Source organism: Leishmania braziliensis, chromosome 23, assembly GCF_000002845.2.
Source record: "Leishmania braziliensis MHOM/BR/75/M2904 complete genome, chromosome 23".
Lineage (NCBI taxonomy): Eukaryota > Euglenozoa > Kinetoplastea > Trypanosomatida > Trypanosomatidae > Leishmania > Leishmania braziliensis.
This window is the reverse complement of record NC_009315.2, coordinates 568,486-585,112: the sequence shown is the minus strand read 5'-3', so window position 1 is coordinate 585,112 and position 16,627 is coordinate 568,486. Positions and strand designations below refer to the sequence as shown.

The 16,627-nt window shown below is 59.7% G+C and overlaps 1 protein-coding gene across 1 annotated transcript; it reads right to left on the bottom strand.

Annotated features, from left to right (window-relative positions):
- Positions 1–897: 897 nt before the first annotated feature.
- On the bottom strand, positions 898–15,777 carry LBRM_23_1430 (putative dynein heavy chain; the record flags this gene model as incomplete). Its single annotated transcript, XM_001565165.1, has 1 exon — positions 898–15,777. The coding sequence occupies one exon, from the start codon at positions 15,775–15,777 to the stop codon at positions 898–900; it is 14,880 nt and encodes a 4,959-aa protein (XP_001565215.1).
- Between the last annotated feature and the right edge of the window lie 850 nt (positions 15,778–16,627).

The window sequence follows — 16,627 nt, the reverse complement described above, 5'->3', positions numbered from 1 at the left end:
GTAATTAGCCGAAGGAATAACGCTGAAACGAGAGAGGCGTGGGACGAGCTCGCCCCTCGCAAGAGGCCCTGATGGGTCCCCCCTCTCTCCCCCTCCTTCCAGTACTCGACAGACGCACTTCCTGGTAGGAAGAATTGGTTAGAAAACGTGGCGGTGTGCGGCGCATATGAGCGGCAACGACGCAGTGGAGCGCACGGGGGAGCGAAGGCGAGGGGGGCGATGGACCAGAGGCAGCGCAAAACGCCCCCCCCCTCTACTGAAGCGGACTATGGAAGTACACCTAAAGGCGAGCCCGAGGCCCCGCGTGCTCCGTCAAGAACGCCACTGCAGCCCTCGAGCCTCTCCAAGGAGCCCACGAGCATCCAAGCAGGCTTACCTTGGCTTTGAAGGTTACTTCCGTTTCAGGGGGTGGGGGGAAGAACAACATGGAGCTATGAAAACAAAATGACAGACTGAGGAATAAAGAGAGAGAGAGAGGAACGACAAGGAAGGTGGGGGGACTTCGAGAGGGAGGGCGGAGATCAACTCACACATCGACGCTACGCCCACTGCCATCACTCACCTTTCGGCCTCCGTCTTGCCAGTTGCTTCGCCCGCAACGTACAGAGCGCCAGCGATGAGAGAGGTAATGAGGCGGTCGAAGTAAAGAAGCGATTCAGCAGCACCGTCTCCTCGCAAGGATCGATTGCCGTCTATGCGGAGAAAATGGGGCAGCCGCTAACGCACACACACACCGGAACTCAGAAGTACACCACCGCCTACACGCACATGGACGGGCACCAGTGCCGACGCATGTTTAGGCGCGCCCCTAAAGCAGCCCGTCGACTGCCCACACCATGCCAACACAACAACTAAAGAACAAACGCTCCACGTCAGCGCAAACGCAATTTCGCCTCGCTACTCGTCCGTGGAGAGCAGCAGCGCCGTGCCACGCTTCGTGTATGTCTCCGGCACCGCGTCGCCTGACTCGAGGTCCACCGCGACAACGTAGGATGGACGCTCACGGGTGCCGGTGCGAATCGGGTACATGTACAAGGGGCACTCGTACACGTTCGTCGGCTTTGCCTTGCCTGTACGGAGTTTCGGTTTAAAGTGAATCACTGGCATCGACACAATCAGCTCCATCGGCTTCGGCTCACACAGCGTGTTCGCTTCCCCGTTCCAGCCGGCGCCCTCCAGAAAGATGCCACGCACAAACGCCCCCTTCTTGGGTCGATGGGCGATGGCACGCTCCTCGCTCGGCAGGATGGCGTACTCCCAGTCATACTGGTCAATCGAGATCTGGTCCCTGCGCGCTTGTTGTTGCTGTAGGCTCTTGAGAAAGCCTGTGGGGTACGTGAAGCCGGAGAGCCAGAAGACCGTCGGTGTGCGCTGACTCCACAGCCGCATCTGATCCACACGCTCGACGAGGTCCACCGCCCAGCTCGCAAGTGGTTTCAGACTCGGGTAGGCGTTCGTCCACGGCGGCGGCACACGGCCGAGCAGCAGCGCATTAAAGATCCCCTCCAGCTGCTCCGACATGACGATCTCGCCCTTCACGGCGCGGCGCAGCTCCGCCTTCTGCCGGTGAATCGTCTGCAAGAGCAGGTTGTAGCGTTGCACCTCCTGCAGGAGGCACGTGTTGAGAGCATTGTCGCGGTCGCCCTCGGTGGACTCGTAGATGGCGGCGTAGTCGAGCAGACTCGGCGTGGCAGCCTTGCTTGGTTCGTCGATGGACGCCAGGATCTCGAGGCAGCGTGCCTCCTGCGTGGCCGCCTGCGCGCTGCCGCTGCTTCCGCCACCGCCGTCGCGCACCAGCGAGGTGTTCACGCTGATAAGGCAGTCCAGCAACGCCGTCGACTCAGCGATACGGCTGGCGATGTCCGCGTTCGCGTGCTGCCCGAAAGCCTCCGGCGGGTCGGTGATGGGGAGCTGGTTGCAGTGGTTTCTGTACGCCTGCAGCGTGTTGCAGTCGTCTGGGATGACGTACTCGTCAGCCGCAGCGAGGGGGTAGCGATCCTGCGTGATGGCGTCCGTGCACACGTACTGCGCCATGTACGTATTCAACACACGCCGGTCCCAGTCGTCCGTGACGCGGCCGCCGTACGAGGCCTCGGCGATGAGGTAACGAATGGTGACGAGCGGGACATCCTCGACGGCATCAGAGCGCATTTGGCCAATGTACAGCTGGATAATGTTCTCTGAGACGTCGAAGTCGGAGGAGGTGAAGTCGTAGAGGACGTTGTAGCCGAGAGTGCCGTACTTGCGCCGCTCCAGCAGCACGCTGTGAAAGAAGCACAAGGAGTATAACAGGTTGCGGTAGATGAGGGGGTGCTCAGCGCTGCGGGTCGCCAGGTCATCCTCGCTGAACATGTTGTACAGACGGAGCATGTTCGCCTTGATCCCCTTCGGTGGCTCCGTCGTCATCTTAATGGAGCGCTGTAGCACGCCAATCGGAAACTGCGGCGTCGGCACGGAGCTCAGCCAAAGCCTAAAGTCGCGATGCGGGTTCTGCTCAAAGATGGCGTCGATAATCTTCTCCAACTCCACCAGCCAGGACACCATTAAGTGGCAGTTGGCCAGGAAGACCCACCCGCCCGTTTGGCTGTACTCTTGCAACGCACGCTTTGCATTATCACCCTGGCCCTGCCCCAGCGCGAGCACCTTCAGCTCACGCCCCTCGCGCTGTGCCAGCGACTGCAGCTGATTCGTTGGGTCTACGCCGGTAGAGAGCACAAAGATGAGCGGAATTGTGTTGATGCTCTCGTCGAAGGTGTCCTTGAGATTAAACACTGGCGGGTCCACAAATTGGCTGCCGAGCTGCTCCTCAATAAACTCGTACACCATGAAGATGAGCCGGTCAGGGCGCAGGCATCGCATGAAGATCATGCGCTGGAGCGCATTGCAACCGCACCGCGCCTCCCACTCCTCCGGCAACAGGGCCTCCTCGGGTCGCTCCAGGAGGTACCAGGTGTGCCACTCATCGGGTTTCTGTTCAAAGTGCGCGGCGATGCCATGGAAGGCGCTCAGCCGCTCCAGCTCTAAAATGTGGTCCCACGCCCGCTCCGATAGCCACGCGCCTGCCGGGTTTGGCAAGCGGCTCTGCTTATCCAACATCTGTCCTCCCCGCATCATGAAGACGTACTCCTCGATGCTCACCATCCCCTGCGTCTGCAGGATGCGCATCGCCATGTGAAAAGCAAAGAGCAGCTTGTGGCACTCGAACAGTCCGCGGCATGTGTTTGTGTACACCGCGGCCGTGTGCCACTCATTCAGTGTCTTGATGCGCTCCGCCATTTCGTGGGACACAATCTTCTCCGACGAGCGCCGAATGCTAGTCTGAAAAAGCTGAATGTAGGAGTCCAGGGCAAACTGGTACATGCTGTCGATAGCGCCGAGGTCGGCAAGGACAAAGAACAGCAACGACGCACGCCGCGCGCACTCGCGGTACTCCTCGCGTGCCTCGCGAATTTTAACGGATGTCGTCTCCGCCACCTGCAGCTGGTTCTGAATGTTTGCCGCCGTCACCTTGGCCGTCTGCAGCGTCTCGATGAGCCGCTGGTTCTCGAGGAGCGACACCTGTGAGGTGGAGAGTAGGTCTAGAATGTCCTCCTCCAACTGCTTCATCTCTTTCTTGGCTGCGGCGGTGTGGAGGATGAGCTGCTCGTTCTCGTGCTCCAGCTCCGGCTTCTCCTTCTCCACTACGATCTTTAGTAGCTGCTCCTCCAGTCCCTGCTCCTTGACCGCAAAGTTCAGCAGGCACACCTTCGTGCACGTCTCAGGGGTGTAGTGCGGATTCGGCAGCCGGGTGGTGATGTAGAGCTTGAAGCCCTCCTTGAACTCGATGTAGTTGTCGCCGACCTTGACGAGCTTGCGCTTGCCCTTCATGATAAAGGAACGGGACACGATGGGGTCGAGCAATGGATCGATCTCCTCCAGCACGTCCTGCAGCAGCAGCGGGCAGCCGAACTGAATCGCGTACTCAACTGTCTTCTGGAAGTCCTGTTGCTTCGGGTCGATCACCTTCAGACCGTTGTCGCGCTCCATCCGTTTCACCCACTTGATGGCCTGTTGCTGCGGGTCGATCATGAGAGGGTAACGAGGACCGAAGACGACCACAGCGCCGTTCTCCTTGCTGAACTCGTCGCCTGGAAGCCCGGCCTGGTGCCAGTCACGCACCTCCGTCGGGTCGGCGAGGAAGCCGACAAAGTCGTAGTTGCGGTTCAGCGGCAGCTGCACCCGTTGCACCTCCCTCAGCCAGCTCTGCCACAACAGCTGCCGGTAGTCGGCTGTAAAGGCACCGCAGTAACACATGAATGCGCAAGCCAGGAGGGTCTCGCTGTTGATGTTCTCCAAGGATAACTCGAAGCGCGCAATCGCCTCCGTCCACCGCCCCCGCTCGCCCTCAAGGCCGTCCACGATAATCTGGGCCTTGTTCAGCTTGTCCTGCGTCGCACGCGCCTCGGCCATGAGGCGGTTCTTCTCGGTGATGTTCGCTTGCAGATCCGCCTCGAGCTGGCGCACCTCGTCCACGATCCTCTGCAACTTCTCCTCCTTCTGGCGCAGCATCTCCTCCTGCGCCCGCACCTTCTGCTGCGCGTTCTCGTTCTTCACAATTTTCGGATGGACCTCCTTGAAGATGTTGCCATACTTGTGAATCGCAATCACCCACTGGCACAGCCCACCCGCCGCCTTCGACACGGCGCTCGCCGCCGCCGGGGTAAAGTCGGTGCGCTTCACGTACTTCTCGAGCGCGTTGAGCAGCCTCTGGTCCGTCATGTCGTGCGTCTCGTGGTACGTCTTGAGCATGTCAATAAACTTGGGTTCGCTCAGCGACTTCTTCGCCTCATCCCAGTCGAGCTTGCGATGCAACGCGGTCTGTACCGCCTCCATCACCGTACGAATCATAACGGCAGGAGTCTTGTAGGACTTCACCTCGTTGATGTCACTCTTGTCCAGCTTGTCCAGCGCCGCCTGGGCCTCGAGCAGGGTGGGCATGGCTCGGTCAAGATCAGCCTGTGCCTCAGACTGGTCAGCCAAGGCGGCGCGCTTTGTCTGCTCGATCTTCACCTTCTCCGACGCCACAAGAGTCTGCTGCTCCTCTGCGATGTGCTGCCGCGCTTGGATGCTCTCTGTGGCCTTGCTCACCTCAGCCGACTTGGCCTGCAGCCGCTCGTCTTGCACCTTGAGAGCCTCGCGCATCTCGCTCACCGTCACCTTCGTCTCCTCCAGCTTCGACATGCCGTTCGCGAGCTTGTCGCGCTGCTCGATAATGCCGATGCGCTTGCTGTGTAGCATCGAGCGGAAACCGCGGACGAGGTCGATAAAGGAAGACGGCGTCACGTACGTGTGGCGGTGGATCTGCGCCCGCATCTGCTCAGCCTTCTGGTTTGTCGTGTCGTGCAGAAAAACGAAGAGATCACTGATCGTGTCCAGAAGCTCGTCTGACTCTTCGGAGTCCTCGCGCGAGTCGCGCAGGTAGCGCAGGCCCACCTCCTTGAGCGCCTCATTCGGCCACGCATAGTACCAGTCAATTGACGTGCACGAAACCAACGCCGGGAACTGGCGCAGACGCACACGGAAGAGCCTGTGGGCAGGGGACATGGCGATGACGAGGTGGAGATGCTGGCGGGCTTGTCGGACAAAGAAGTTGTAAAGCTCATCGGGTGAATCGCGGCACCCACTCAGAAGTGCCAGCTTGTGCACGTCGTCGTTGATGTGCTGCAGGTCGTCCTTGGCGAACAAGTTGGGCACCTCGCCGGCGGAGAGCATGTTGTTGAGATCCTCGAGAAACGACGAGTCAACAAGTTGCGTGTCGGCGATGTAGAACACCTTCTGCTGCCGCTTCACACCGCACGCCTTGTAGAGGGTGCGCAAATCCTCGTGAAAGCGCTCCTGGTCGTACTTCTTGTGAATTTCGATTGTGAACATTGTGTACCCAGCGAGGTACGTGGCGAGCCGACTCAGCGAGTTGCGGCCGCTGCCACCGAGACCCACCAGCAGCGCATTACCCTGAGGCTGTCGCAGCACACGGTGAATGCGGCACAGATGCTCGAGCGCGTCGGCGAAGAAGACGAGGTTCATCGGGCGCGCGCCAGGCTCGGTGTTGTAGTTCTCAAGCCCCTCCTCCACGATCTGCCGCAGCTGCTCCATCGAGGGCACAAGCTTATACTTCGCCATCTCGTCCTGCTCCCCGTCTAAGAAATCCACGAAGATGGGGTTTTCGTTTTCCGACAAGGTCTGGCCTCGCGAAACCTTCATGCGCGCCTTGAGCATGTTCGTCCACTTCGTCTGGAACACATTGTTCAGCTTGTCGTTGAGCAGCTGCCGGAACCATACCTTGTCCGCCGGATCGTTCATCCGATCCGAGAAGACGCGCTGCGACTCGTGCACCCACAACGCCACGAGGTGCTCCTTGCTCGTGATCCCTTCCAGGTAGCAGCCGTAGATACCCTGGAACACCTTACTGAGGTCGCGAAGACTGAAGAGGTAGTGCGACTTGCTTGGGATGGGCAGGAGATCGGTAGAGACCCTCATGTACACCTCGATGGTGGCCTGCACGATGGCGTCCACGTAGCCCTTGATGTCTGCATACGGAGCAAAGCGGTGGCCCAGGATGGCAGAGAAGATCCGCACCACCGCCGGCTCCGCTGGGAATGTCACGTTGAACACGTTCAGTTTGCTCAGCAGCCGCTCCGTGATATCTGGACGACCGTAGGTCATGCAGCACAGCAGCTGCATGTCATTCACCAGCCGCTTCGAGCGCGTCGTGCGGTCGTACCAGTAGCTGTTGTCCATCCATTGACGCAGCAGCTCGAGCGGCGGCTGCGCACCGAAGATTTCCTTGGCAGGCATGTTCAGATCCTCGATCAAGCACACCATGCGGCGCCCGCCTGGGGGGCTGCATACCTTCTTCGACGTGTGCTCCATACGGCCCTCGATGATGTCCTGCACATTCTTCGCCGTCGTCTGAGCAGAGAAGTGAAGGTGCGTTGCGACGTACATGTCGGGAGGGAGTCCGTGCAGCACCTGGTTAACAATGAGCGACTTGCCAGTCCCAGTGGTGCCGACCAGCACCAGCTGGACACCGCTGCACACGAGCTGTGAGACAATGTATGAGTACCGAATCATATCCACCGTGGGAACGATCTGTTCGTAGTACGGCGTGTCCGGCGTCGGCGCGAACGGCTTCTGCACGTCCGGATGCTCCTCCCACCCCACCCACCGCAGCGACGAGACATTCGGGAAGTACTCGAAGACGGTCTCCACTGAGGGGAACGAGGCGTCCATCTCGCGCACAAAGGCGTCAAGCTTGCGGCGGGAGTCGGCTGTGAGGCTGCCTCCAACCGCCCAAATAAGGCAAAACATCGCCATCATGCGGAGCTGCGCCGAGTAGCTCTCGCCCGCCTGCGCCGCCTGGTAGCGCGCGCCACCGGGCATTACTGGGGCCGCCTCGGTGCTCGCCAACGCGTCCAGCATGGTGGTAAAGGAGCGGACCGTGTTGAACTCCGTCGTCGGGATCAGGTCAACGCACTCACTACGCTTAAACTGCAATGCGCGTGTCAGCGCCTCTTCCACGAACGTCTGCAGCTCACTGATTGTGCTGTCCGGCTTGGGTGCATTCATGGACACCTCGAAGTTGCGGCGGGACTGAAGCCACGTACTCACAAACGGCCTCCAGGTGAGATCCTCGACACTGAAGTACACCATGCCGCAGCGGGACACCGTGGCCGGTGACGCCTGAGAGAGGTCTTGCACCTCGAAGAGCATGCGCACAGTGGGGTTCATGTTGATACGCTCGCCAGAGTTCAGCGTCAGCATCCTATTATCGTCCAGGACGGTGTTCATGCTCTCAATCCACAGCGTGTCCACGGGGCCGTCAAACAGCAACCACTTGTAGTTGGAGTCTGTCACGTCGCGGCAGATCTGGCGCATGAGGTCCGACAGGATACCGTCCTTCCACTCACGCGTCGCTTGGTTGTAGCTGCCGTACAGCTCGTCCATCGTCACCGACTTGGGGTTCAGCAGCGAGATGCGAACCGCCTCATACGGGCCGTCCACGCCAGCCTCCTTCAGTCTCCGTAGCGCTCCCGCCAGTGTCTTCCAGGTGACTGTCTTGCCAGACGCGGTGCGGCCGACCACCATCACGCCGTGGCGGGTGTGGAGGGTGTCCCAAAGATGTAAACACTTGGCGATGATGTGCTCGTTCACCTGCAGCCTCTGCGCCTCCAGCTCGTCGACCGTCGCCGCTCGCAGCTCCTCTAGCCCGACTTCCTGCGGCACCACACCCGGAAACAAGTCGCCAAGCATGCTGAGGAACAGCGGCACGTCCTCTTTTACAAACTTGGGCAGGTTCATGTCCTTCATGGCCTTGAGGCAGAGCTGCTGCTCCGTCCCCGGGAAGCTCTCGCGCTTCAAGTTGCCAGCCTGCACGAGCACCGCCTTGATGTTGCGCAGCGAAAAATCGTAGTGATCCTGCTTCGACAGCTGCTTCTCCATCAGCTCATAGAGGATGGACACCTTCTTCGACAACGGCTCCGACTCCTCGAAGCCCTCCGATAGAAGCGTGATCTCGCAGATGAGCGTGAAGTCTGGCACCATCATGGAGATGGGCCGAAGGAGCGCCTTGAGGTTGTCCGGCAACTCAGAGCGGCCAGCGTAGCCGGGGTTCATGGTAACGAAGAGGCCACAGTTCACATTCAGAGGAATCTCCGTCCCTTCGAAGAGAAAGTGGTGCTTCCGCTCCGACACAGCCGACAGGATCGACATAATCTGCTGCGCCACGACCGAGAGCACCTCCACCTCGATACGGTTGAACTCATCGAAGCACGACCACGCGCCGGTTTGCGCAATGCCGCTTAGCATCCGGCCGACGGAACGGTAGTCGAGGCCGTCGGAGCAGTTGAAGACCATCACATACTTACCAATCGCCTTGCCCAAGTCCTTCACCGTCTCCGTCTTGCCAGTGCCAGCCGGGCCCTGTGGAAGGCCGCCACGGAACAGCTGCAGGGCTGTTGTCAGCGTCATGTAGGCGCGATCGGTCAGCCCCGTCACGACGAGTCGGCCGCTATTGCCAAGATACTCGTAGTCGTACCGCACCACCGCGCTTGTCTGGCGCACTATACACGTTGGCTCGCTGGCGCCTGGAGTGATGACGGCGCCGCCGTCCATGCTCGCCTCGATCGCGCCGCTGTCGCCGATGTCACCAGACGACCCCGCGCTCTCCTGATAGAAGCGCAGCTGCCGCGACCACTCAAAATCCTCCAGCAGATGCACGCGGTGGGTAAGGAGGTGGCGCAAGATGTCGCGAGAGTGAACCTCGATGGTAACCAGTGCCACGAGCTTGTTGCGCTGCAGCCGCGACTGCGGCTCTCTCACCATCTGGCAGTACTTGCGGATGAGGCTCTTCCACTTCTTGTACACCTTGTAGAGTGGCGAGGGCTTGCGGCGGGCGAGGCTGAGGCCGTTGTAGTGTAGGTCGCCGTACTCCGCAATGGCAACTTCGGTCTGTAAAGTCCAGTTCATGCATGCAGCCGTGATGAGCACCTGCCCTTCATGCTGCTCCACCCACTGCCGCAGCCTATCGCGGTTGATGGGCCGTCGCGGGGTGTACACGTTCTCCTGCAAGTCTTTCAGAGCCGCGTTCAGGCACGACTGCATCGTCTCGCGCATCTTCACCTCGACACGATGCAACCAAGCCTCCACTGGCAAGCCATCAATCTGCAGCGGCGGGCTGAACGGCACCTCTTCACCATCGGCGGCTGACATGCCCTCGGCAAAGACACGGTTGTTGCGGCCCGCCTTCAGCGTCAACCGGTAAAGCCCTTCGAAGCACTTGCGCAAGTGCGGCTGCACCTTCTCCGGGTCTTTGGCATGCCCAAGGATCTCCAGAAGGTCGTCGTTAGAGAGAAAATAAAAGCGCGGGAAGCAGCGGCGGCGGTCCTCCAGAAATCCCTCCAGACTGCGCTGGATGAGCTCGAGGTCGGAGTTCATGCTGTTCAGCTGCTCCAGCAGGTTGTCACGACGCGTGCTCCGGAGCACATTCGAGTCGCTGACGAGGCGGGCGATGATGGCGAGCCACTGCGCATGAATTGAGTCAAACTTCTTTGACTCGGCCACGAGCTTGCGCTTGATGTCTTCGCTGCCAATGAAGATGCTCTCGAGGTACATCCACTTCGTCTGCACCGTGAGCAACCCCTCAATCGTGTCGGCCACCTGCGATAGGTGCTGCTCCCACAACACCACGCGTGGGCGAAAGCTGTCGACAAACCGGGACATCTTCATCGAGCTCAGCATCATGAGGTGCTCCGCCAGGTCAGTGTTGATGTCCTCGACGGCGGCGATCTTGTGGTAGCCCTGGTGCGGCTCAATTGTGAAGCACGTCTCCTCCCAGACAAGCGTGATCTTCTCGAGATCCGTCTCAATCTTAAGCTCCTCGCGGGCGGCGACGGCCATGTTGTTGATGAACTCGGACTGCGTCTCCACGTGCGCCTCCATTAGCCGCTGCAGGCAGAATGACACCTCATCCTCCAGATCAAAAGTGGCATCGAGCTGCAGCTTGAGCTGCTCCCAGTGACGGGGTCGGATGGCAGGCGTGCGCAGGTCATCGATGATCGGCAGGATCTTCTTGAAAAGATCAATGTCGTCCTTCAGCTGCAGCCACACGTTCATCTGCTCCATCTCCTTGCGCAGCTGCAGCACATCACGCCGGGTGTCTTCGATGTCCTCCAGCATGCGCTCGCTGTTCAGCTTCATAAAGTACATGTGTTTCCATGTGTTGGTAAAGGTGCGCCAGCTCCGCACCAGCGTCCACAACCGGCGCAGTAGCTGCAGCTGGGCCTCGGCCTTCACCAAGTCATCCAGCGGTGGCTTCTCCAGAGCGAAGATCTCGATGCCCTGCTGAAGGCTCTTTTCCAGCGCGCGAAGCGACACCGCCTTCCGCTCCAGCGCCTCCAGCTGCCCAAAGGCTGTCGCCGTGGTCAGAGACCACGACGTTGGCGCCTCGTCGCGCACCAGCTGGTACAATGTGAAGCTCTTCGAGACGAGCGTGCGCAGCTCAGTCTCCACCTCCACTCGGAAGTGCTCCTTGTGCACGTCGAGCTGCTTGCGGATCTCCTGCAGCTGCTGCGTGTACCTCTCGAACGCCTCCGGCAGCCCCTCGCACCGCACGACATCCGCAGGGTCGACACCGCCAAAGTTGTACGCCTCACTAGTGATGAGGGCGAACTTCTGCGAGAGCATGTCAAACTGGCCCTCCACCGACGGCAGCGCATCGAGGGCGACGGTGCACTGGCGCATCAGCTCGCCCAGCTGGTCGAGTGTCTTGGGCTCGTGAGAGAGGGTCTCCGTCGTGAAGCTGAAGGAGTCATACGTGTTGTCGAGCTCCTGCTTCACCTCGGCGTATAGCAGGCCATGATAGTGCTGAATCACGAACTGGCACTGTGCCCGGAACGTCTCCTTCATCTTCGTGAAGTCCAGCTGCAAGAAGAGCACGTCGGAGAACACCTCCTGCTTCTCGATACCCTCGCGGCGCTGAGCCACGTGATCCATGTTGATGCGGTAGTCCTCGAGTTTCCAGCCCTGCTTGATACGTCGATCCTGCCGCTGCGTCGTCCACAGGTTGTCCGTTGTGGAAGACTGGTGCAGCTGCCAAGTCTGGTTCAGCTTGTCCCGCACCTTCTCGGAGATGCTCATGAAGGCCTCTTGAATGCGGCCCAGCGTCAGAATTGTGTCCTGGTCCCTCGTCATGTACTCGTAGTAGGTGCCGCGCAGCGCCAGCGATGTGGCGCCGCCAGGGTGGGCGTAGGTAACGGCGACCGTGTTGTGCTCGGCCAGAAATGCCTCCGTCTCGCTGGACACACGCTGCTGCAGCGACTCCTCCAACCGTGGCAAGCCGCGGACAACGCCAATGATGGCCTTGCAGACATCGTTCACGAGCTGCGACAGCTCCTGCACCGACGGCGCGGCATGGATGACCGGCTTCTGATCCTCCGCCACGCTAATCATGACGCTCAACCGGAACACGCGCTCATCCAGCCGATCCTCGCTGCTCTCATGTGGCAGCACCCGTTCCACTGTCAGCAATGACCGCTTCACCATCATCCACAGAGCCTCCTCCACTTTGATGTCGATCCGCTCCATGTACTCGTGCCACTCGGCGCGCACCGTTTCACTCGCCATGTAGTCATCTCGGAAGTATTGGAAGACGCTGTATAGCTTCTGCACCACGAGCTCGTGTATCTTCGCTACCTTCTGCATCACGGCGGCGCGGTAGGAATTCTGCTTTGCGACGAACGCGTCAGGGGTGTAGATCACCTTCTTCTCCACCAGCACAGAGAGCGTGTCAGCGATAAGGCCGCAGTGGTAATCGATGAATGCACTGCAGAACTTAAAGTCATCGACAATACTCTGAACGCGCTCCGCCTGCACGCGGCACTCGCGCACAAAGTACTCTACAATGCCGTGCGAGCTCCAGCAGAGTTTGTTTAACCCCGGCAAGTACTTCGCGTCCATCGCCGCCATGCGCAACGAAAAGAGACGCATCTCCGCATTACTCAGCGAGTCCACCGAGGCGTTGTGCAGCCGTACCGCCATCGAGACGTTTTCGCGGTAGAGGCGCAGCCGCTCCTCGCGGGTGCACATCTCGGCCACCTCTGGTGGCACCGGCTCCCCCATCCGCTGCCAGTTGTGCGCTTCCGCAAAGAGCACCAGGAGGTGAATCGGGAAGTTCACATCGTAGAGGGGCGGGTGCTCGAGGTCTGTGCCAGTGCCGGGACGCTGCACCAGCAGGTAGTCATCCAGTAGCTCCGACGGCTTCGCCGGCACCTCGGACGTCCACTCCACGTACTCCTTGCGCACCATCTCGCGCAGCGTGTGGTCGAGGCGATCGTAGAGGTGCAGCGCCTCGTCCTTCTCAGGAGAGTTCGGCAAGGCGTAGCAGCGGCGCAGCGCCTCGTGCTCGCAAGTAATGAAGCTCAAGCGGTTCGCAGCCCACGCGGCCTGGCCAGAGAGCGGTGGGTGGCGGTAGAACAGAGGCGGCACACGCCCAAAGTATCGCTGCACGTCAGCCCGCACGGACTTTATGTGTTGTGTGAAGAGGCGGAAGACGCGGTCGGTATTACGGTCGAGCTGCATGAGGAGCTCCTCACTCCTACTGATTAAGGTGAAGGCCTCGATCACCTCGGCCCCCATCGACACCGTCGACACCGCGTCAAAGGAGGCCGTGATGATCTGGCGCATCATCACTGCGAGGCTGTCGATGTCCATCTTGAGGGCGCGGTAGTCATCCACCCACTGCGTCGCCTTGACATCGAGCACGTTGTATGTGAAGTGCCGCAGCACCTCCATTTTCGACTTGAAGGCGCGCTGGATGTCCATGAGCTGAGACTCCAGCTCTGGGCCTTTGTTACCGCGGAAAATGGGCAGCTTTCCGTCGAACAAGTAGGCAGGCGGTTGGGTCGCGGTATCCAGCTCCGGTACGCTGAGCGGGAAGCCGGCGGGGATCTGCTCCCGCCCAAAAACCGAGGCCTTCGTGCGGCGGCTCAAGCGGCGATTGGGGACGGGGGTGCTGCTGGTCCGCAAAATCGACATGGCAACGGGCCCATTGCCGCCAGCCTCGCCGTCCGCTATGCCAGTGAAGCCGAACTGGAGCTGGCTGAGGCAGATCTCGCGGAGGTTTTGGCAACGGTGACGCACAAATCCATCCATCTCGTTCAGGAACGACTCGTCAAGCTCCAACTTCTCTCCTTTCTCAACGCGAAAGCGGCGCCGGGTAGCGACCAGCATGCGACGGCACTCCGTCAGCCACGCCTCACCAGCGACCATACTCTCCTCCAACGCCTTCATACTCTCTGTGACGTCGCCGGCAAAGATGGCACGCACGTTGATGCGGCTGCTGCATCTGCCGATGATCTCGCTCGACACCATGCGCAGCAGTCGTGTGATGTGCTCCTTCTTGTAGAACTTGGAGAAGATCAGAATCAGTTGCACATTCTTGAGCACGTCCTGCACCAAGTGCGGGATGTCGCGCAGCTCCGCCTTGGCAAGGCGCTCACACGGCTCGATGAGCGTGCACAGGTAGCGCAGGTTATCGTACGCCTCCTCCGTTCCGCGCTCAATGTCGGTTCGAAGGCCAAGAAAGGGCTCGAGATAATAAAAAGATTTCGCGTCCCTCAGCACCTTCACGACAGCCTCCACATCGTCGCGGTTCAGCTGAGAGCGAATACTGCCCAAGTCTCGCGCCCTCGCCCGCCAGTACTGAATCTCCTCGAGCGGACCAGCATGGCCTTCGTCCTCGGTGTTGGTTGTGTCACGATGGCCAACAACGGCTTTGATCTGCCGTGTCCAGTGAATCACTGTGGCCTCGTAGCGCTGCACGAGTTCATGGCCTGTGTACGTGTCGCTCTTGTCACCGGAAGCCAGATCGCCTGGAACGTAGAGGACGGTTCGCCCCTTCAGGCTGTTCACGTCCTCGACCACAGTTGCCATGAAACGGTGCAGCGCCGTGCGCACGTCCTTCTTAATGCTCGTCGGCCACTGGTTGTGCAAGAAGGTGGGCAAAATGGTCTGCCGCACGGTGCGCAGGAAGCTGTCAAGCAGGCTGCTACCCCGGAACGTGCCCCACATGACGTAGTTCTCTAGCGTCTCGCGCAACAGCGGCTTTTCAGCGTCGAGGCGCACAAAGTACAGCACGTCCGTGCGAACACCAGGCGAGGTGACGCGGAGGCTAAGCTCAGGAAGGCCAGCGATGATCTGCAACTGCGGAGTCTGTGGCCCACCAGAAACGCCGAAGCCGCTTCCGTTCAAGCATTGGCCTCCGTCTGTGTTGAAGGCCACATACGCAGATGTGGCAGCAGAAACGCCAGCGGCAGCTCCGTCGACATCGTCTTCGTCATCGCTGACGGGGTGGCTTCGGTTGAGACCGATGTCGTTGCTCTTCGTCTGCTGCCGGGAGATTGACTTGGCATCTCTGGTGTTGTTGCCGTTGTGGGAGGTACTGCGACGGTCCCCAGTTGCACGCCGCTGGTGTGCTGCCGTTACGGTGGGCTCGGCGTAGTACGCAAACAGTACACGGTAGTGTGCGTCTTCTCCCATGAGAAACTCATTGATCAGAAAATAGTGCTGAGCTGTAAGCTCGCTGGCTATGGTACATCCAAGGGTGTCCTGCAGGTGCTGCTCCACCCACTGCACGCAATCCTGATTCGCCTCAGCCATCGCCATCCGGTCTCCAAGAGGGAGTTGAGATGGCGGGGAGTGCGGGTGCGGCAGTGAGCAGAAGTCCCTTTTCAATCTAAAGGGTACAAGTAAGGAAAGTGAAACGAAAAGAAGAAGGCGAGGCCGTGTGGCTGAGTACGAGGCGAGAAGACTCAGAGATGGCGTGCCACAGCAAATACACACGCGTCGAAGCGGGCAGACGAGAAAAAAGTCAGTAGGACTGCGCACCTGCGTGGAGTGCGCACGTGTCTGCGCGTCGGGTGTCTCAGCCGCGACTTGCACGGATGGGGGCAGAGAGAGAGAGCAACGAGAGAAAAGTGAACCGCAAAATGGAGAAAGCGAAGGGGGGTGGGGGGAGACAACAGAGACACAGCGCGACGACAAGTGAGGCTGGGGAAGATCAAACAAATATAGAGGACGGAGAAGAGGAGGGGGGACAGATGGTGACCTCCTCGCTTTCGCTCTTGCTGAGTGACTCTTGATGAGTGTATGTATGTGGGTGGGTGGGTGAGGGGGAAGGCTGTAAGAAAGGAGCAAAAAAAAAAACGAGAGGGTGTGAGCCACGCAACGTCCCCACACACGCATACACTTTTGACTTCTCCGAATCCTCGTCTCGGCCTGCGATGCGCCACGTCACAGCACAGGATACTGTTGCCGCTGCCTTTTTCCGTGTTGCTCTTCCGCTCTATCGATAGAGAGGGCGATTAACCAGTTCTGCAGCACGCACAGCACACGGATCACTTGTGGCCCTCTTGAAGGATCTATGGCTTTTGGGTCCTCGTGGGGCTCCGGCTGCTGCTGCGACTACACGGACGGCGCTACGTGTAGCGAGCCAATAAAGATGGACACACGCGCGCAAGCGCAGGGGGGCGGTTGTGGGTGCGCCACAGGCGAGCGGAATAAAAGTAGAGAAGTGCTCGTTTCCCTTCTTAGCAAGGGGGGAATAAAACGCGTACTCGAATGAGCGGTGTGGGCGCCCATGAGAAGACACACACACCCACATGGATGAAGTCGTGAGGAAGAGGCGAGGAGGGGGTGGAGGAGGAGAGAAAAAGCGGCGGAGAGAGAAAGGGAGATACAGCAGCAGTAGTGTCACATGGGAAAAGGCCCACGTCACACGTCAGTCTCTGATGAGCAAGGAGGAGGAGGTCCATGAGAGAAACGTCGAGATGAGAAGGTGCGGCTGAAGTAGGAGCAACCGAAAGGCAGCAAAGTAGCCCTCCGTCCCTCTTCTTCCAGTCCATCCTCTGCCAGCTCGTGGCATACTCCTCTCAACATGAAACAAAAGAGTGGAAAAGGGGAGATGGTGGGATCTGATGAGGATGAAAGACGGCGCCGCGCTGGGAGAGGCGTGTCCGTGCACGAGTGAACACTTGTTCCCCCTGATGGTGTGAGTCGATCGCCCCCTGTTGCTTGTTGTTTTTCTACTTATTAT